At 38.0% G+C, this 21,943-nt stretch overlaps 1 protein-coding gene across 1 annotated transcript in view; it reads left to right on the plus strand.

Moving 5' to 3' along the window:
• NUS1 (NUS1 dehydrodolichyl diphosphate synthase subunit) overlaps nt 1-16,935 on the plus strand; it is a 30,385-nt gene extending 13,450 nt beyond the window's left edge. Inside the window, exons 2-5 of the mRNA XM_042987075.1 lie at nt 3,887-4,012; nt 4,927-5,076; nt 11,471-11,570; nt 15,379-16,935. Coding sequence (XP_042843009.1) covers nt 3,887-4,012; nt 4,927-5,076; nt 11,471-11,570; nt 15,379-15,469 — 467 coding nt within the window. The 3' untranslated portion in view covers nt 15,470-16,935. The remainder of the gene's footprint in view (nt 1-3,886; nt 4,013-4,926; nt 5,077-11,470; nt 11,571-15,378) is intronic.
• Nucleotides 16,936-21,943: the final 5,008 nt, after the last annotated feature.

A 21,943-nucleotide genomic window follows, 5' to 3' on the forward strand; every position in this document is an offset into this window, starting at 1 on the left:
ACACTTCAGAAAGATTGAGAAGGAAAGGATACAGATTGAAAAGAGGTAGTGACCATTTTGGTGACAAAGAATGTCATCCATTGATTTGGAGAGAGCAAGAGTTCCTGAAATGTGTTCCTATTTTAATCTGGAAGCTAAGGCAGAGATGAGTGAATTAGCGAGCACTGAAGCATAGGTCTTTGGAGTATTGAAGGAAGGGATCAGTGTCCTGTAAATAGACAAAAGCAAGGGTTCCTAGTGGTGGGTTACTATTAAAATGAATCTACATTCTAGTAAGTTCATATGTTCTAGCAGTGTTGTAGAGATTTTACATTGTTTTTGAAATTCATATGCCTTCCATAATTTATTATTTTATTTTATTTTATTTTTTGAATTTACATCCAAATTAGTTAACATATAGTACAACAATGATTTCAGGAGTAGCTTCCTTAGTGCCCCTTACCCATTTAGCCCATCCCCCCCCCACACCCCTTCCAGTAACCCTCTGTTTGTTCTCCATATTTATGAGTCTCTTATGTTTTGTCCCCCTCCCTGTTTTTATATTATTTTTGTTTCCCTTATGTTCATCTGTTTTGTCACTTAATGTCCTCATATGAGTGAAGTCATATGATATTTGTCTTTCTTTGACTGATTTCGCTTAGCATAATACCCTCCAGTTCCATCCATGTAGTTGCAAATGGCAAGATTTCATTCTTTCTGATTGCCGAGTAATACTCCAGTGTATGTGTGTGTACACACACACACCATATCTTCTTTATCCATTCATCCATCCATGGACATTTGAGCTTTTTCCATACTTTGGCTATTGTTGATAGTGCCGCTATAAACATTAGGGTGCATGTGTCCCTTCAAAACAGCACACCTGTATCCCTTGGATAAATGCCTAGTAGTGCAATTGCTGGGTTGTAGGTTAGTTCTAGTTCTATCTAGTTTTTTGAGGAACCTCCATCCTGTTTTCCAGAGTGGCTGCACCAGCTTGCATTTGCATGCCTTCCATGATTTATATCTATGATATAGACCAAAGTGTGGTCTAAATCATTTTTTATTTTTTACTTGCATAAACAACTGGAAGTCTTATAACATTAATAAGCCTATATCACGTAGCTGTCTTATAGTACATGCTTTTGTGTCATACATGTGAATTTTATGACTGACTTGAACATAATGTTAATATCCTACACATCTGTATTGTTGCACAAGTATTGCTGTCCTCAACATTGTTATTCCAATAGCTTCTGATATTAATCACCTTCCTTTAAAATTTTTGTTTGTCTTTGGGACTATGTATTTTTTGTTGCTTTGCATATGGGTACTACACAGTGTTCACTTTTATACTTCCTAGCTTTTGGTCTCATGACTGTGGGCTTTCATAAGGTGCCACAGCCTTAGCCCCCTGCTCTTCTTCACGTATGCTTCTTTACCTTTGCAGATCTTATTTTTCACTTCTTGTGTGTCTGTTTGGCTTCACCTTAAGGATGGTGACTCCCAAATGTGTGTCTGTATCCCCATCTTTTGTTATGTTACCTTCCCAGCCTTACCCCTGTAGAATTCTCCTAATTCTCCATGGGCTAGATGAAATGTCACTTACCCTAAAGAGGTCTTTTTAAGTCCCCTAGACAGTCTCTGACTGTTGCCTTCTTTCGGCAGACATTTATTTGCTGAGTGTCTGTTCTGTGCCAGGCACTGTGCTAGCCCCTGGTGAGCAAACACAGTTAAGATCTCTACCCACGTGGTGCTTATATCACCTCTTTTGGTTTTTTGTTTTTTTTTGTTTAAGTACGCTCCACACCCAGTGTGGGGCTTGAACTCATGACCGTGAGATCAAGAGTTTGATGCTCTATGGACTGAGCCACCCAGGCGTCTCTATGTGACCTTTTTTGAATGTCCTTCCTTCATGTGTCTTAATCACTTTTTCAGTACCCCTGCCCAAATATTCTATCATCAGGTGTCTAAAACTTAAGCTTATGTTTTCCTTCAAACCAGTTCTCTGCTAGAAATTCCACACTTTAAACAAAAGTTATTATTTTCTTTTAGCTAGGATTAATGCCATGGAATTTTCTCTGTTCACCTCTCATTAAGTCATGCTTTTCATTCTCTCAGTTCTTTTGTAATGAACTCCTTCCATTGTTTCATCAAATTACGAATGGACTATTGCAGTATTCTGCTGCCTGACCTTCTCTATACCGTTGCCAGGTTAGTTTTCCTAAAGTTATAAATTTCCACCTTCCCACATGGCTTAGAAATTGTTGGTTACCCACTTGGTAGGCAACATGAAATGAAAACTAGGTCCGTCCCCTTTTCTCAAATCCTTTGCACCAGCAACATTTGTCTGTCTTTTGAGTATTCAGTGTTTTTTTCTTAAACATTTTCCCAAACTAAATATCCTCTCCATCATCTTTAACTTTCTAAGGTTGAAGCTCAGTTTTCTACCTTCCGAAAGCTCAGCTCAAGTCTTGCTTATTTTACAAAGCTTTCCCTACCAAAGGAGAATTTTTTTTTAACCTTTGAACTGCTATTACACATGGACTAGCAACGTAATGTGTATACAGCATAGTCACCAGATTGTGTTATTTTATATATTTTTAACTATATTCTCTTTCCCAGTTAATCTTTGAAGTACTTTAAAGTCAGATCTGACTGAGAGTACAGAGTAGGAACACTTGGTAAAGATCGAAAAGGCAATGACCAGTAAAAAAGCTGCCCCTCTGAAAATAGCTAAATAGTTGTCACTTGTTTTTAGTTAGAACTCTCTTCATTAGTTTCATGTTAAATTTATGCCACATAGTTACTTCATCTTTTTCAATGACATAATAGTCGTTAAAAATTTTAGCTTTTTTTGTGCATGGTTGAAGGATCAAAAACAGTTTTAGGTAGAGTATTTCCATGCTTTGCTGGAATTCACTAAATTTTGATTTTGCTACTTTTGTGTATTCTATTTTCTACATAATTCTCTTTTTAAAAAATTTTTTTAATGTTTATTTTTGAGAGAGAGAGAGAGAGAGAGAGAGAGAGAGCATGAGCGGGGGAGGGGCAAAGAGAGAGAGGGGACACACAGAATCCAAAGCAGGCTCCAGGCTCTGAACTGTCAGCACAGAGCCCAACGCAGGGCTTGACTCAAGAACCTTGAGATCATGACCTGAATCGAAGTCAGATGCTCAACCGACTGAGCCACCCAGGCGTCCCTACATAATTCTTAATAGTTCCTCTTACCATTAAAACAACGAATCAGGGCGCCTGGGTGGCTCAGTCGGTTGAGCGTCCGATTTCGGCTCACGTCATGATCTTACAGCTCATGAGTTTGAGCCCCAGTCAGGCTCTTTGCTGACAGCTCATGCTGTCTCTCTCTGTCTCGCAAAAATAAATAAACATTAAAAAAATAAAAAATAAATAAAACAACGAATCAAATAGAAGTAATAATATTGAATGCACGTAGTGGGTCTGCAAGGAAAGTGCATCAGACTGGGAGTCCACAAGATAAGGGCTCTGGGCCACTGCCACAGTTACAGATTCTTGAACAAGTCTCTTAAGGACTCTGGGTCCCAGTTTCTTAATCTGTAAATGAAAATTTCAAGTAAAAGATAGCTTAAAATTTCCTTCTAGGTGTAAATTTTTTTCATACTCATATTGGCTCCAAGTAGTCACCTCTATCCTTTTTTTTTTTTTTTTTTTTTTTTTTTTTTTTTATGTTAGCCTGACTCCATACTCTTATGTTAACAGAGTTTTGTTTTGTTTTTCTTTTAGACTCCGGTTGAGGCATAGTCAGCAATGCTTCATGTGGAGGTTGTTCAGTTCTGGGTGCAGTGATGTTTTCACAGCAAATATCCATTAATTGTTGAAGAGGATAAATTAACCTAGTTGGGATTTACTTGCTTTTTTTCTTTTTAAGGTATTTTCAAAAGAAATAATTCCAGATTAATGGATGAAATTTTAAAACAACAGCAGGAACTTCTCGGTTTAGATTGTTCCAAATATTCACCAGAGTTTGCGAATAGTAATGACAAAGACGATCAAGGTAAGCGTGAGTAGCAAATTGAGTATCTAACTTACACAGATGTATTTTGTGTTTCAAGGCAGGTCCTGTCACTCATTCATTCATTTTGCGCTGTTAGTCTTTATTGTCACGCTTCTTTTATCATCAGATTTAGACTTTTCTTTCTTCATCTTCTTCAAAGAATTTTCAGAAAAAGATAAAATCGTGACTTTCATAGATATTAAAAAATACACACATGTTAAAGATTTTATTTAACTAATGAATAACCAGGAACCAGGCAGATTTTGTAACCAGTTCAAAGAGAGTCCAAAGAATGGACACACTTACAGGTAAGTAATATTGCAATGAATATGTAAATGGAGGCAAAACTGGTTTTTCTGTTGGGTTAGAGGGAAGGTAATTGAACCTCTACCAGACAAGAAAGAATTTGCATTCTTGTCTATAGACAAGAATTTGGCATTCCTGTCAGGTACCTAGAATCCTGTCAATTATAAAATAGCTCCCACAGAATCAGATTCTGATAAGGTAGACAGTACCTGTTTCATTGAAACACATTTTTTCCCCTATATTCTTCATTTTTATCTTTTGTGTTACTGCTAACCGTACTATGATTGTAGATGGCATTTTAGGTGAGTGAAAATTGTAAACTAGCGTATGATTCCTATTTTCTAGAGGATTTATTCAGAGATACAAGGTCTTTGAGTACTTTGAGAGGAAGGTACTATATAAATATACACACAGATGTGTGGGTCCTTTCAGAGGGGAGTAGATAAGTATGTTTTGATATTCGGTTTGAAGGACTTAAATGATCCATGTTTACTATAAGAACTATGCTTTTATTTTAGTCTGAACTTAATATTTCTTGAAACAGATTTTGAAATGTGTCTGGAACAGGATTTTTTTTTTTTTTAATAACTTGTTTTTTTTTTTTTCAGTTTTAAATTGCCAATCGGCAGTGAAGGTGCTCTCCCCAGAAGATGGAAAAGCAGATATTGTGAGAGCTGCTCAGGACTTTTGCCAGTTAGTAGCCCAGCAGCAAAAGAGATCCACAGATTTGGATGTAGATATGTTTGGCAGTTTACTTAGTAAGTCATATATAGACAAATATATATGTTTTCAGTTGTGTCCTACAACTGTACGTGGTTTACGAGGGTACACTATGAAGGAGAGCATCTGGGTTCCTTTTGCACCATAAAGCCTGATTTTGTTGTTGTTGTTGTTACACTTGTAATGTTTCTGAAATTTTGAAGCCCCACATGTTGAAAATGATTTTGAGATAATGAGATTTGTAGTCAGCTCTGTAGTCAGCTCACTTGCAAGAGAACTTACTGGTAAAGGAGAGGATATAAGAGGATTTTGTGGGGGGCTGAAGAATGTTCTTGAATATCGGACTTCTGCTTGTCAGCCTTCCTGTGGGATGTTTTCCTACACCGTGAGTTTTCCAATTCTCCAGACACCACATGGGCGTCCAGCAGTTCAATTCACTTCTGACACTAACCACCCAGAGATAGTGTTTGACTCTGTAGGTTGAAGGGCTCAGTCACACAAAACGGCCCCCACTTCAGATGCCAGTTGCAGTTTTCAGGCCGCCTGTACAGGCCACCTGATCAACTACCTATAACTAGGAGGTCCCTATGACTCTCTCCTAAGGTTTGCTAATTTGCTAGAATGGCTCCCAGAACTCAGGAAGGAACTTGACTAAACTTTATGTTTACCAGTTGATTATAAAGGACACAACTCAGGAACCGTCCAGCGTAAGAGGCATACGGGGCCAGGTATCGCCAGGGGATGCAGTCATCTTCCGTGACCTCTCTGGGCTCATCACCCTCTCAGCACCTCAGTGCATTCACCAACCTGGAAGCTTTAGGAACCCTGTCATTTAGGGGATTTTGTGGAAGTTCCTTTATGTTAGCATGATTGATGAAATCATTGACTATTAGGGATTGAACTCAGTCTCCAGCTCTTCTCCCCTACCTGCAGGTTGAAAGGTAGGGCCGGAAGTTGCAGCCCTCTAATCACATGACTGGTTTCCCCAGCAACTAGCTCCCATCCTAAAGCTATCCAGAGGCCTGCCCAGAGTCACCATTAACAGAAACTCAGCTGTGGTGGAAGGGGGCTTATTATGAATAACACAAGATACTCCTCTCACTCCTATCATTCAGGAAATTCCAAGGATTTTAGGAGCTCTGTGCTTGGAGCCTGGACAGAGACCAAACACGTATTTTTTTTATTATAATATCGCACTCCTCTTACTGTTTCTTTTTAGTTTGAACTATCTGTTAAGTTTGAATTTAACAGCTATTTAGGAGGCAGTCCCAAGAATATAATCTTATTAGCATTCGTCACTTTATTTTTAGTGTTCTTTCTGTTATGTGATATGAAGTATACTCACTGTATTTGTCATGTTATACCAAATATAACATTATAGGGTTTTTTTCCTTCAACTATTTATAAAAGCCTTTAATTTGTTTATTCTCTGTAGAGCCTCCTAGGAACCTTTTGCTTCAACTTTATGGTCCTTCTGCTTACTGGCATTATCCTTGATCCTTTTGTTTTTTGTTTTTTGGGTTATTTCTTTTGTTTGGGAGTGGGCAGAAGGGTAGGAGAGATGGGGTGAGGGGAGGCTCGTAAGTAGGCTGCTTGCCCAGCACAACCCCTGATGCAGGGTTCGATCTCAGGACTCGTACGTCATGACCTGAGCCAAAATCAAGAGTCAGATGCTTAACCAACTGAGCCACCCAGGAACCCCATCCTTGATCTTTTGAAGAAAGGCAGTGCTTCTAACAAGTTCATGTCCATTAATAGCTTCTATAGCTATGCAATTTCAGACATACATTTTTGTTCATTCAAATAGAGTCTCCATTTACCTTATTTATTAATCATGCATTTTTTTTTTTTGTCTAACTCAGTCATTTACTTGACTCTCCATTCTTGTTTCTTCCACATTGACACATGTTCATCATACAGCACATTTGCTCTCTGGCCTCCGGTCTCACCAACTCCTGTCTTTCACTGACTACTCATTTCTTCCCCTACTCTGGTATTCTCTCTCATTGCCTGGCTGTATTTAGGCTGAATGAATAGACTTAAAGTAGACCATTGTAGGGACTCATTGTAGGTTACTGGATGTTGACTGTTTCCTGGATTCTGTAAGGCCCCAACCATAGAGTAATTTATGACGGTGTCCTAAAAGTGATAGAGGGACCAAAGGTGGTCCTTCAGGGAGCCTATGGAGAAGTGCCAAAGTTTTGAGACCAGGTGTTGCCTTCAGGGGTGGCAAACTCACGATAAGTGAAAAAGTACACAGTCCATAAGTTAACTTACTAATCTGACAGAAGCAGACCGCCTGAATACTGTTACCCCCAAAAGTTCGCTTATGATTGCGAACTTCACCATTCCTACTTGCATACAAGGCAACTACATATCTGCTTTTTTTCTTTTACTATACTTTTATCTTTTCTAGAAATGTTATATAAATGAAATCATATAAAATAATCTTTAATGTCTTGTTTTCTTTCCTCAGCATATTATTGAGGTTCATCCATGTTGCATGTATTAGTAGTTCATTGCTTTCTGTTGGTGAATAGTATTCAGTTCTGTGGATGTACATTTCGTTTATCCATTCACCAGTTGATGTGCATTAGGTTTGTTTGAATAATGCTGCTGTGACTATTCACATATGAGTCTTTGTGCAGACATGTTTTCCTTTCTTTGGTAGATGACTAATAATGGAATTGCTAGGTTGTGTTGGTTGAGTGAATGTTTAACTTTTAAGAAACTGCCAAACTTTTCCAAAGAGGCTATAGTATTGTTATATTCTACCAGTAATGTAGAGGAGTCTAGATTCTTCACGTCCTTGCCAAGACATAGTATTGTCAGTTTTTTGTCTTTGTTTCTTAATTTTAGCCATTCTAGTGGGGATGTAATAGTATCTTATTGTGGTTTTAATTAACATCTTCCTAATGACTAATGTCATTGAGCTTTTTTCATGTGCTAATTTGTCATCTGTATCTTCTTTGGTGAAATATCTGTTCAAGACATTCTGCCTACTTTTAATGGGTTGTTTGTCTTAGTTTTAAGAGGTCTTTATATATTTGGGGTACAGATCTTTTTTTCAGTAGTAAGATATGACTTAGGAATATTTTCTCACAATCCATGGCTTACTTTTTTTTCCTTAAAGTATTTCATCTTTGGGTGACTGGGTGGCTCAGTTGGTTAAGTGTCTGACTCCGGATTTCAGCTCACATCATGATCTCACAGTTCAAGATTGAGCCCTGCCTTGATCTCTGCACTGAACAATGCAAAGCCTGCTTGGGACTTTCTCTCTCTCCTCTCTCTCCCTGCCTCTCCCTCTCTTCCCCGCAAAATAAATAAATAAAAACTTAAAACAAAAAGTATTTAATCTTTATGAAATCCAGTTTATCATTTTTTTCTTTTGTGGATCATGCATTTGGTGTCATATCCAAGAAATCTTTGCCTAACCCAAAGTCACCATTATTTCCTTCTAGAATTTTTATCACTTAACCTGTTCCGTTTAAATCTGTAAGCTATGTTGACTGACTTTTTGTGAATGGTGTGAGGCAGACAAACTGAGTTGTTCTTCTGCCACCATTTTTTTCTCCCTTGAATTACTGTGACTCCTGTGTTGAAATCCAATTTACTATAAATCTTTGAATTTATTTCTGGACTTCTTACTCTCTGCCATTGGTCTGTACTGCCTGTCCCTTCAAATGCCCCAAGGTCTTGATTACCGTAGTGCCTACTAATGATAAACTTTGAAATCATGTCCTTAAAGTCCTTCAACTTTGATTTTCTTTTTTGAAGTGAAACAACTTTGGCTAGTCAGGAACATTTCATTTTCATGTAAATTTTAGAATCAGCTTCACCAACCCCAAAGCACCTGGTTTTGGTAGGGACTGAATTGCATCTGTAGCTCAGTTTGGGGAGATTGACCATCTTAACAATATTGAGTCTTCTAATCCATGAACATAGCATGTCTCCATATTTGGGTCCTAATTTTTCTTTTAACAGTGTTTTATAATTTCAGGATTTGGGATTTCTGCTTCTTTTGTTAAATTTATTCCCAAGTATTTTATGCTTTTGGATGCTGTTATTAATGAGATTGTTTGCTTAGTTTTGCTTTTAGATTGTTTGTTGATAATATATGGAAATATAGTTTTGGGTTTTTTTTAATATTAATTTTGTATTTTGCCACCTTGCTAAAATTCACTTACTAGTTCTGATAGTTCATTTGCAGAGTCTTAAGATTTTTTTTTTAATGTTTATTTATTGTGAAAGAGACTGGGGGAGGGGCAGAGAGAGGGAGAGAGAGTCCCAAGCAGGCTCCGCGCTGTCAGATGTCACAAACCATGAGATCATGACCTGAGCTGAAACCAAGAGTTGGACACTCAACTGACTGAGCCACTCAGGTGCCCCTTAAGATTTTTTTTTTTTTTAATGTTCATTTATTTTTGAGAGACAGAGACAGAGTGTGAGCGGTTGAGGGGCAGAGAGAGAGGGAGACACAGAATCTGAAGCAGGCTCCAGGCTCCAAGCTGTCAGCACAGAGTCCAACGCGGGGCTTGAATTCACAAACTGTGTGAGATCATGACCTGAGCGAAGTCAGACACTTAACCAGCTGAGCCACCCAGGCACCCTGCCCCTTAAGATTTTTTAAATACACAATTGCGTTGCCTATATATATATAAAGATGACACCCGTTGCCTCTTCTCAAATTTTCTATTTTTAATTTTATGTTTTAGTCTCACTTCTTGTGTCTGTCTAGTTTTATGTGTCAGACTGTCATTTGCACACTGGTTGTGCTCTAACAGCTTGAGTTTGGAAGGCTCCCCTGATCTGTATGATGTTGGCTGCTGGGTTCAGAGTTCCCACCAGTTCTCAAGTCTTCTTGGTTACTTTTCCTTGGTTACTTTCCTCCTTTGCATGTATGCAGTTTCCTCATCAGCTATGGGTATGTGGAGGGCTTAGCTGAGCCCTTATTTTCAGGATCTGCCTGGTAAATTTCTGACCATTAGACTGCTTGCCCTAACTGGGACCACAACATCAAGCCAACAAGCTGTGTGTTTTCCTCATTTATTTCCTTTTGAGTTTGCCGCTTGGTGCTTTTAACTGGCAAAACCCTGGGCTTTCATCGTTGCCCCCTCCTGCCCACAATCTCCAGTTCCAAATTGAGTTCGTATCTTTTGGCCACAGGCAACAAATCTACCAATTTTGCCATCAGCCCCATGCTGGTAAACGTATAATTTTTTCCATTTGATTGGGGGTAGAGGCATGGGAGTTAGGACCATTCCCAGGCAGGAAAGACAAAGACCCTTACCGTTCTTACCTGAAGCCCTAGCTGGTGTTTCATTTTTTTGTTATTAAAAGAATAATTGTCTGCTTCTGGCCAGTATCCGGTGCCCTTAAATGTTTGGTTTTGTCAGTTTAATACATATTTTTGGGGGGAGGATTCATCACCTTCTTCACACTACTCTTAGCCAGAAATTCCTTCTTGCCATTTTTTATTTAATTTTTTTTTTTAACTAAAGATAATTTGCTCTTTAGCAGTTAGAGGAATATATATTCTTCTTAGTCCACGCACTTTTACCAATATGGACTTTAAAGAGACTTTTTTATGGAAATAATTCGTAATTACTGCTGGATGAGCCTGTCTAATCTAGTCTCCTTATTTAACAAGTGAAACGACTAAGCCCTGGAGAGGTTGTGCGACCGAAAGTTAATGGCAGAATTGAGGTTATTAGAAACTGTTGCAGCCTGGGTTTCTTGGATAATAGCATCTTTTCTGTTCTACCAGTGACTCTGTTAATATTTATTTTACTTTATTTTTTAAGCAGTTGAACTATCCTCATCCCCTTTTTTTCTCAAACCAGGTCTTGTATGGAAACCAGTTTGTGAGACTGAATGAATGGCCATGCCTTTGTTGAGGCAGGTGTCTGGTCTTTTCCCTCCCTAGGCTGGAGCTCTGGAGAAAACATTTATACTAGATAGCTAGGAGTTGGGTTTTTTTGTTCTCAGCTATAAAATAAGGGGTAGTGGGGAAGGAAGGGTTGTAGTTACTTTTATGGTTCCTTTTCATCTCTGAAGTTCTGTGATTCTATGGCCAGAATAAGCATTTGTGCCCCTAAAACAGTATGGTTCTCAGGGTGCCAGGAGAACTTTGGAGCCTTGAAAGATGGATGGGATTTGGGGGCTGTCTGGTTTAGGATGGGAGTGGGGTACCTTCTTATCAGGTAATCCATTCAGTCAAATGGTCTTTAGAGAAAGCGTTCACATTTGGAAATAACATAGATACTAAAGTATATGTTGGGCAGGGGGGTGGTGGTATGGAAACATACGAGTGAAGTTTGTGAAGAAAACAGATAAAGCACAAAAAGCCAATTTGATGAACAGATTTTGCCCTTGGTCATTTTATTTGTGAGCAATGCATGTTAAATTCCTGTGTATTTTTTTCTTTATAAGGTTCAAATGGTTTCCCCGATCCTGATTTAGTACTGAAGTTTGGTCCTGTGGACAGCACATTAGGCTTTCTTCCCTGGCACATCAGATTGACTGAGATTGTGTAAGTAATTAAAAGTGTACTGACTTTGATTGAATTCAGCAAGTGTTTCTTGAGCCTAGCACTGTACTAGGTATGGTGAGAATTCCCAAAGACTTATAATACTGGTTCTTTGCCTCAGGTATTTCACAGTATCAGTGGTAAGCTAAAGACTCAGACACAAGAGAGAGTGCTTGTGCAAATATCTGGCATTAATACAAATTGTCATAGGAGACGAGTGAGAGAGATATGCCTGTGGGTCAGGGTTGCTGATTTTATTGTGTTGTACTGTGTTTTTTTTGTTTTTTTTTTTAATGTTTATTTTTAAGAGATGGAGAGACAGAGTGTGAGTGGGAAAGGGGCAGAGAGAGAATGAGAGAGAGATACAGAATCTGAAGCAGGCTCCAGGCTCTGAACTGTCAGCACAGAGCCCCATGTGGGGCTTGAACCCATCAGCTGTGAGATCATGACCTGAGCCGAAGTCGGATGCTTCACCAACTGAGCCACCCAGGTGCCCCCATAGTTGCTGATTTTAAAGAAAAGGTCTGACATACTCCAGGGCATGTAAAATGGATAGAATTTTTGTAATTACAGAAAGGGTGAGAAGTATAGGGGATGATGGACAAGGAAAAAAGAAAAGCTGGGAAGTGAGGAGTGAACATCTCATTTTAGAGAAATCGTGAGGGAACCAGCCCTACCAGAGCACAGAGATTTGGCATTATGACATTAGATGGTAGTACACTTGACCCTGGAACAATGTGGGCATTAGGGGTGTGGACCCCCTGTGCAGTCCAAAATCTGTATATAACTTTTGACTCCTCAAAAACTTAATAGCCTACTTTTGACCAGAAGCCTAACTTAATACATATTTTATGTGTTATATGTATTATATTCTGTATTCTTACAATAAAGTAAGCTAGAGAAAAGAACGTTATTAAGAAAATTATAGGGAACAGAAAATACATTTATAGTACTGTACTGTATCAAAAAAACCAAAGCTGCGTACAGATGGACTCATGCAGTTCAGACCCATGTTGTTGAAGGGTCAGCTCTGTAAGATGAAAACAAATAATTTGGGTGTATTGATGCTGGGAAGGTTTTAAGTACCAGCACTAAAAACATGCATAACGGTTTAGACAGGAAGTAGGAAACCACTGAGCCTGTAGATAGTGTGGAAATGGTGATTTTAGAAGATTTGTTTGGTACCTGTGTACTAGAGTAGATTGGATTTGGGAAAGAACCTGGTAAAGAGACAAGTGAAGAACCCTTGGCTATGATTTAGGGCATAATACAGCGCGGAGAATGAAGTTGCTTATCTAGAGCAGAGTTGGGTAAACTTTTTATATAAAGGTAAGATGGTAAGTATTTTTGGCGAATGTGTGATCCATACAGTCTCTTTGCAGCTACCCCTCAGCATTGGCAGTATAGCTGAGCAGCCACAGACAGCGCAGAACAAATGTGGGTGACTGTGTCGTAATAAAACGTCATTAAAAAAAAAAACAGGTGGCAGGCTCATGGGCTGTATTTGCTGACCCCTGATTTTAAAGAGACTTAGTAGCCTTAAAATATATTTAAATTCTGAGTCTTAGGAGGAACATTCTATAAATTCTGTCTCTAATGAGAATTATTTATCAAGCATAATTACAACTGTGCTAAAAGTCCAAGAAGAAGTGAAATGACTCCTAAGCTGTTAAGCCTAATTATGACGTTACTGAGAGAAACTACAAAGTCAAGGGAGCATTGATTTTGAAAAAAAAAAAGGTTGATTTCAAGGATAAGATGATTTCAAAGCCATAGTCTGTTTCGTGGAAACACTTACAAGGGCAGATGAAGATGCAGAATTGGTCCATGGATGAGAAGTCAAGGGGCTAAAAAATGTATATTTAGAGTTTGACAGTACTTAGAAGTAGTAGTAGTTGAGTCTGTGAGAATAGAGGAACTTTCTCAAGTGTATATAGAAGAGCACAGTATCAAGGGATCTTTTGGCCTTTTAATAAATGCTCCAAGTTCAGGGGCAAGACAGGGTAAAGGTGTCAAATAAAAAGGCAGAAAAGAACCCGTAGCATTGTAGAGTCAGAAAGGGCTGTAGATCATATGGTCCTGCCTCCTCATTTTGTAGGCGTGAGGAAAATGGGGAGGAGACGTAGCTCTTACTATTGCTTGTAGTAAAGTGGAATTAGAACCCACATCTCCACAAACTCTGGCTTTCCTATGATGGGTGTATGTTTCTCTTGTTTCTTTTTCTCCAGGGGTTTTCTGAGTTAATTTCAGGTGCCTTGTGCATTGGGCTCCAAGGAAGGTAGCAGTGCTGCTTTGTGAGGTTGAGAGTAGTTTGAAGGGAAGAGTGTGTTTTAGAACAGATACATCTCAGTTTGAATCTTGGTGATGCTTTTCAGTAACATGACTTTGGATAGCTTTTAAACTTCTCTGTATTTGTAAAATGGGTATTTTAATAAGAAGTTGAGGATTTAAGTCAGATAACGGACATCAGATACCGAGCACATAATAAGCTTTCCTGTGGATCTTTGTACATATGTCTGTCATGGCCCTATCACGTTATATTAAGGTTTGCTTTGGATTTGTCTACTGCCCACCAGACCGTAAGCACCTGATGTCTTAACGTCTTAATCATAACATGGAGGAGTAGAAGGGTGGAGCCCTAACAGAACAGACAGGAATGGCAAGACCACTTTGGGGGCAGTGAGGAGGTAGTGGCGCTAAGTGCTTCTTGAGTGATAGGAGACGAAGCTATTGATGAAGAGGATAAAATGGGAAGACTTAGTCAAGTGGGTTGTTTGAGGAGGACATCTGAATGAAGCAAGCTTCAGCAAGAAGAGTGTCGTTGACTTGTTGTTTGAGGATATCTTGTGAGGGTATCGCTGCAGTGGAGTGAGTAAGATAAAAGGTTGATGGCAGGATTAATAAGAGAAGGAAATGGAGGAAAAGGAGACTTGTTTCAGAATTTTTGGCAGTTGAAGGAAAAAGCTTATAAGTCAATTATATTTCAGTAAAGCTAGGGAGGGGAAAAGGAAGGACAAAGAAAGCCTAGCTACGAGAACCAGCACATGGTCAGACAGGAGTCTGTTTGTGGTAAGTTTGTTCAGTCTTTTTTTTGTGATGTATGTGCCTGGAGCTCCCAGTGCGACTTGTACTCTGACCAGGTGTTTGGCTCTGATACAGTTTGGAATTCCCAAAGCCTCACAAGAAAGCTGTGTACGTTAGAGAATTGTTTATGTCAATTATGGAAAATTATTCTAAGTATTTAAAACACCTAACAGGGAACCTTCTGGCTGTACATTCATTCTGCCCTTAAAGTGTCTTCACATCGCACTGTGATTGCCGCCTTGAGCGAATGGAAATGGTAGAGATGAACGTTCATTTGTTGGTTGCTCACCGCGTGGCTTCGACATGCAGTCGCATGAGGGTGCTGTGCTGCTCTGCCAGTGCTAAGCCTGGCTTTCATAGACCACTTCACGCAGTGTGGGCTTCTCTCTGGCAGAGAGGACTTCCTAACGTGAACGTGAATGAGATCCTTACAAATAGGTCTCCAGTTCTGCATTGATTTAGACTTCGGCTGATACAGGTTCTGAATCTCTGTCTTGCTACAAGTTGCTTTTCTCTCCTTAGGGAAAGAAGGAGAGATTATTTTGTACTTGCGCTGTTTCCCAGTGAGTTTAGCTGTCATTTAGTAGAAATGGTTTGACATACTCTGTGTTTATCATTTACTTTCTTCTGTCCTTAATGTCTTTTGGGGTATTTTTCTTCTGGTTCCCCCCTCCACATTACAGTGTATCATCTAATTGCTTTTTTTCCCCCTGTGCTTTCTTTTCAGCTCTTTGCCTTCCCACCTAAACATCAGTTATGAGGACTTTTTCTCTGCCCTTCGTCAATATGCAGCCTGTGAACAGCGTCTGGGAAAGTAGTGATCCCTGGTTGTGTAATTTGATTTCAGGCTTTTGGAGAAAAGGACCCAAGTGACTCTGATGTTTACAAAGCACCTATGAAACCCTGTACACACCTAGTTCATAATCCTCATAATTTATCAACAAACACAAAAAAGTGTCTTACTTGAGAGTAAGGGTATGTGTGAATATGTGTGTGTGTGTGCGCGCGCGTGTGTGTGTGTGTGTGTGTAAATAAATTTATAAATGGGGGAAGTATTGGAGAAGGAAATACATAGATCTGCAACTTTGAGCAAATAGCAGCAGTGTTTTAGGAGCTGAAATTTCAGATTTAAAGACTTCAGCCTCAACTACTTCCCTATTTTTGTGGGGAGAGGAGGGGGTAACTAGAGCTATTTGGTTGTTTTGAGCGGAGGGGAATCGTTTTTGTTCAGTCTTTCCTAGTGACCAAACTTAATTTTTAAGAATAATGTATTGACTTATTAAATGGAACCGTTTTGAGTTTGAGGGATCTCCGGAAGGATGGAGTTCTGTGTTGGTCACATGTTAAAAGTTTGCTCACCTTTGGAGTAGAGGGAATACCTATTTTCAGATATCCGTCCATTTTCATCTCATTATAGTTAAACAATGTGACTTGTGAGTGTTGCTCTGATGTCTGTGTTCTGGGTTGTGAAAATTATTTGAAAAAGAACTCTTACTACATTGAAATGTAGAATTTAAAAAATTTAAATATCAGTCAAAAAAAGGTGAAAAAGTTATAATCTTAAAGGATTATAAGTTGGAAAATTTCCTAAAATAGGAAATAAAGTTTGATTCCCTTTTTTATTTGGTGGGCAGTATGTACCCAAAGTTGGTTTAAAAAAAAGATTCCCATTAACTTTCTATTTAAAAGAGCATTTGAGGAAAGTTCTCAAGGCAGCTTTTTTCCCCTAAAGTAGTAACCTATTACTCTTTGGAATAGCACATTTAGGTCTATGTTAGTTCCCAGGATTTTTACTCAGTAAATCCTGATGGTGGGGGACTTTGCCTAAAAGATCTTTAAGTAAGATTGAGGCCTGTGTAGGTAATAAAATATTACCAAAGTCTACAAAAGTAATTTAAGTTAACCTTACATGTTCTCTTTCATGACAGAGAACAGCACTGGTTCTGTTATTTTTTAAATGAATAAATGATTTTTTGATGTTTAGTATTTCTTCCCTCACTACTGATCCTTGGACAGAAACCATTCTTTATACTTGATGGACTGTTTTCAGAAAAATCTTAAGTGTACAATAGTTGTCTAAAATTGTACATTTAGAATGGAGTAGCTTAAATACTAGGTCTCAGAAGTCTAAAAAATAGCAAGGAAGACTGGGCTTGGAAAGCAAGGTCTAAAGTTGCTTGTCATATTCTAAAGCTCTGAGGAGGAATAAATGTTTGGACTTTGGACTATAAGACCCCATTTATGATTTTAAAAACTACACTTGAAATAAAATGATTAAACTAAATTTTGGTTCAGTGACATTACTTTGCACTTCATAGTCCTTTGTACATTGTAAGACTTTTTTTAAGTCTTAATTTATTGCTACAAGTTTTGTGTGAAACTAGAGCATATCCCTGAACTTTACCAATTTCTGATTTCTGTTCCCCTGTACTGTGATCCATGTTCAGTTGAGGGTTTTTTGCCTTAGTTTGAGACTGAATTTATGTCTTTTATAAACATGGTATGTGTCTTTTATAAACATTCTGGAATATGTATGGCTTCAATGAATAAATTTAATGGGTCTGGTTGAAGTGAAGGGATTTAATTTTGGTAAAATGAAGTTAATCAAACATTGCCCACTGGGATGTAGCCAAAGTCTCTAAAAGTTTAATGGTTAAGCCTCTGTACTTTTATTTTATCCTTCCATTTCATAGCAGTGTAGTATTACACATCAAAGTAAATCTGTAACCTGTGACTTGAGTCTGTTATAGTCCTAGAAAGAGACCCTTAACACAAGTTGCTGAGGATTCTGAATTCAGATATAAGCATTCCAGATCCTTCTCCTCATGAGTTTAACTGCTTGTATGGTCTCCACAACTTGAATGGCATTGGTCATTCTGGAATTCCTGCCAAAATCATCACAAGTTCCACATCATCAGGGCTCCCTGGGTACTCCCAAGAAGAACTGATATTCTTAAAGTTTAAACAAACTGTTACCTTTAGGTGTACTCAAGGTATTTGTCTTTAAATTGTTTCTTCTTGACACCCCTGACAATGGAAAAATTATCAAAGTAAACCTACTCTAAGGATGGCAGGTTGGAGCATAGCAAAAAGTCTGCGTGTTTGAATCCATTCCCAATTCTGGTTGTATTTTGTTTCTTACAACTGATTACTGTTACAATAGAGTTTGAAAGCTGCTTTTGACGTGAATAAAAGAAATCCTGGTATGTTGGGACTAAAGCTTAAGAATACTTGTCTCTGAGAAGAAGGTGTTCTAATGTTAAGGAAACAGTGCCAAATACACTGTGCGTATCTACAGTTTAATCTTTGAATGTATGTTATTTGATTAGCTCCCTCCTGTGTGATGGCACCATGCATAGAGTCAAATCTTTGTGATGTTTTGTATGGCTGTAGACTTTGGCAACATGTACATAATGTGTAAAGCAAGTTTTTATGATTGAGGAATCAAATTTATTGAATTTTATTATTGAAAGTTGAAACAACATGTATGTACAAAAACAATAAAAGAATATACTCTTTTCATGGACTATAGTATTATGTGAATGCTACATTTATTCTAAACATTTAGGGCCTGCAGAAATGTACTGAGAAACTCATGGCTAGATAGCAATACTGGTTTTTTTTCCCCGATGGTATGTTTTTGATTGAAATATATTCTCATTTTAACCAGGTTAAGCATTTGGAATCTTAATGGTATTTACTTTTTGCTAGATAACGGCAAGATAAAACTCAGCTTTGCCATTGCTAGAGTTGACAAAATTCCACAGTAATTAAGATCAAATTGATTTTTACTGAACATGGAATGCCAAGTTAAAAATGTATGTGTGTACTCTTTTAAGAAATTTGACAGTCCTTATCAAACTAGGAAATAGAATGGTAAGAACCATGGTTTGTCTTACATTGCATAGAATATTCGTTTTCTATGTATCTAATTGCAAGACAGATTTTCATCTGAAATCAGGTTTTTCAAAGGGCACATTTTTAATTTTGGTTAATAGGAAATGCACTTAACAAAAATTAGGAAGAGTTCAGTATAGTTTGAAATAAAACCCAGGAACCAAGAGTAATGTAAGCACTTGTCCAAAAATCCTACTTGATAGGCCACAAACTGTGATAAAATTGGTGGGGAAAGGGAGTGCAGAAAGAATTTGCTTGTGGTTTTATTTATTTATTTATTTTTATTTTTTATTTTTTGCTTGTGGTTTTAAAGAATACTCATTATAGAAAAAAATAGAAAATTTAGAGATGCTACAGTAAAGGAAAATAATTTCTAATACCATCATTCATTGGTTACATTTTTGGTGACAATCAAATTTTTTTGTACTTCTATTTGAAAAAATGAATTCTGTAACAGGTTTAATAAAGAGATTCTTTTTAAGCTACAAACTATAAATTGAGAGTCTTGCATTCTGTTTTGTATTTAATTATTGTGTCCCGATATAAACAGTCACATGAGCACATGAAAATAAAATGGGAGAAATTACAGTCCACGTTCAGTTACCCTTAATGAGTATTTAACCTTAGTCCAAATTCTTCAAGTAATTTTGTACTCCTCTTTTTTTCCCTCCATCTGTCTTGTAGAGATTTGGGAACTATACATAAATTTTAGCATCTAGATTCATACATCCGGAAGAATGCAAAAGATAAAAATTAGATCTACTCCGAGGTCAGACTATTTGGATTACCTGCTACTGGCCATGTTTATACTTCCCATCATTAGTAGTTTTAATCATCATTTAAATTTTAATGAGGACCAGGAAAACAGGATGTTTGGCTCAGAGAAGGAAAACCTGAGCAAAATGAAAAGATCTGAAGGTAGGGCAGTCATAACAGCATAGTTCTACTTGTATAGAGTATCTAATATTTCCATTCTGATAAAGATTGATTTCAACTGCTCTATCTTTAATGGATCTGGTTCTATGAAGCCTTCCTTTCTTTTTAGTAAATGTATATTTTGCAAGGTTATTCCTCAGTAACAGTTACTCATAACTGCCTTAAATTTCTTATTTTTACAAAATTTAATGGAAAGTAAATAGATAATGGGAATAGTAACCAACTGTTTTAACCAGAGAGGAATCAATATTTTAATTAGATTTCAGATAATTAAACAATGGAACATCAAGAAAAACATGGAAGTTACTTGACAGATGTTTGACAGCATTCGTCTAGAGCAGTGGTTCTCAACTGGAGTGATGACACCCCTCAGTGGACATGTGAAAACATTGGGAGACATTATTATTTGTCACAACAGGGGGCATACTACTGGTATCCAGTGGAAAGAGGCCAAGCTAGGGGTGGTGATGGATAGTGCCTAAAATATGCTGTAGCATAACTTTAAAAAGCAAATCAAGTTTACTTGAATCTATAGTTCATGGTTTAAAGATGAAATACACATTTGCTTGTATATGCATATTTTAATTCTGTGAAATGATACGTTAGCTTCTTTCCATGCACGAGTTCTCATTATTTTCACATTTTTCCTTGATGTTTTGAAACACCAGTTTCCCCAAGCCTGTCAGTTTGTTGTCTAAGCTTATTTGAAAGAAAGCAGTGTTTTTTGAAAGATGGTAATGCTTTACCCATGTATGATGTTATAAGAAATTCCATGCTTCAATTACCTGTTGTATAAACATCAAATTAGCAAATTTTCCCCCTTAATCTGCATGTAGTTGATTTCCACATTATAACCACCTAATAATGTTCTTAAAAATGCTTGTTGTAACATCCTGTGCTTGTTTTTGAGATCATATTTCCAAGAATAATGATTAAGCATTGTTATTTTTTTATAATTTTTTTTTTAATGTTTATTTTTAAGAGAGACAGAGACAGAGTGCAAGCTGGGGAGGGGCAGAAAGAGAGAGGGAGACACAGAATCTGAAGCAGGCTCCAGGCTCTGAGCTGTCAGCACAGAGCCTGACGTGGGGCTCAAGCCCACGAACTGAGATCATGACCTGAGCTGAAGTCGGACGCTTAACCGACTGAGTCACCCCGGTGCCCCCTTTTTTATTTTTAAGTAATTTATCTGGTGGCCTTTTTTAGTCTTCTGAAAGTGATATTCAAGTGGCTTCAATCTAATGTGATTTTCCTAAATATTACCTGTAATTCAAATAAGTAATTGGCGTGCTTCTCATAAAGAGTTTTTTCTTGGCCTGGAGAAAGATGACTTCTCTGAGGGAAAATTACAGAGAAATAAGCCTGCTTTCATTCAGGTGTACACGGGATACATATGTGTACGTAGAAATAGTCCCGCCAAGTCTGTCACTGGCTTGGGAGTGTGAGATGCAACACCAAATATAAAGCATTCGGGAGATGAATAGGAATACACAAAGCATCTCCAGGCAAATGATTTCATTAAATATTAATTTATGAGTTACTTGGAAGCAGAAGCTCATCTATACGTAAATATGCAGAATACCTAATTACTTGCAAAATCAGACGCTATCAGATGTATTCTGAGGTCCTCAGCGTATCAGGTGGAGAAGACCAGCCATGATGCTCACAGAATATCAATTGGTGATGCTTTTAATTAATTTAGAAGAAAATCATCGCTGACCTGCTGCCTACTCATGAGGGCCCAGGCAGGGGAAAAGAGAAGTTAAATAAATGAGTACGTGTGCTTTGGAATGTGAGTTTTTGTCATCATAAAAAAAGAAACAGATATCACACAAAAACTAGTACTACTTGAATCCTGAACTGGTGATTATGTCCAAGAATTCTCTGGAATTCTAGTATTTTCTAATCTAGCATGTTGTCCGAAAAGATGAACCTGAAACTTGCTAGTTAGGCCTGGTTTGAAGAGGGCTTCTCCAACCTAGATGTCAGCATCATTCCTTTTTACCTCAAAATCTCTGTCTGTCTGCAAGCTGTGTGAGGAAAGGACGTTTCTTCGCGTCACAACTAATCCTCACACTGTACCTCTGATACCATCTCTTCCTCTCTTCAGGACCTTTGCGTTTTCCTTCCCATTTTCAGTCTCTGTCTGCTAAATACAGGGGATTCTTTCCCTGAGTTACAAATGTTACATTTCTAGTTTCTGGGATTCTATACTCTCCTGTATACTTGGAGTTTATGATTCATTTGTTTTCCTAAGAAATGAATTCTAGAAAGACCCAGTATTAGTTCCCTAACCTGTTTTTGTTGTTTAATTTAAAAATCTGCAGACCAGGGTGCTTGGGGTGGCCCAGAGGCTTAAGTGTTGACTCTTGGTTTCGGCTCAGGTCATGATCTCCGGGTTTGTGAGTTCGAGCCCTGAGTTGGGCTCTGTGCTGACAACAGGGAGCCTGTTTGCAATT

Source organism: Panthera tigris, chromosome B2 (assembly GCF_018350195.1).
Source record: "Panthera tigris isolate Pti1 chromosome B2, P.tigris_Pti1_mat1.1, whole genome shotgun sequence".
Taxonomy (NCBI): Eukaryota; Metazoa; Chordata; class Mammalia; order Carnivora; family Felidae; genus Panthera; species Panthera tigris.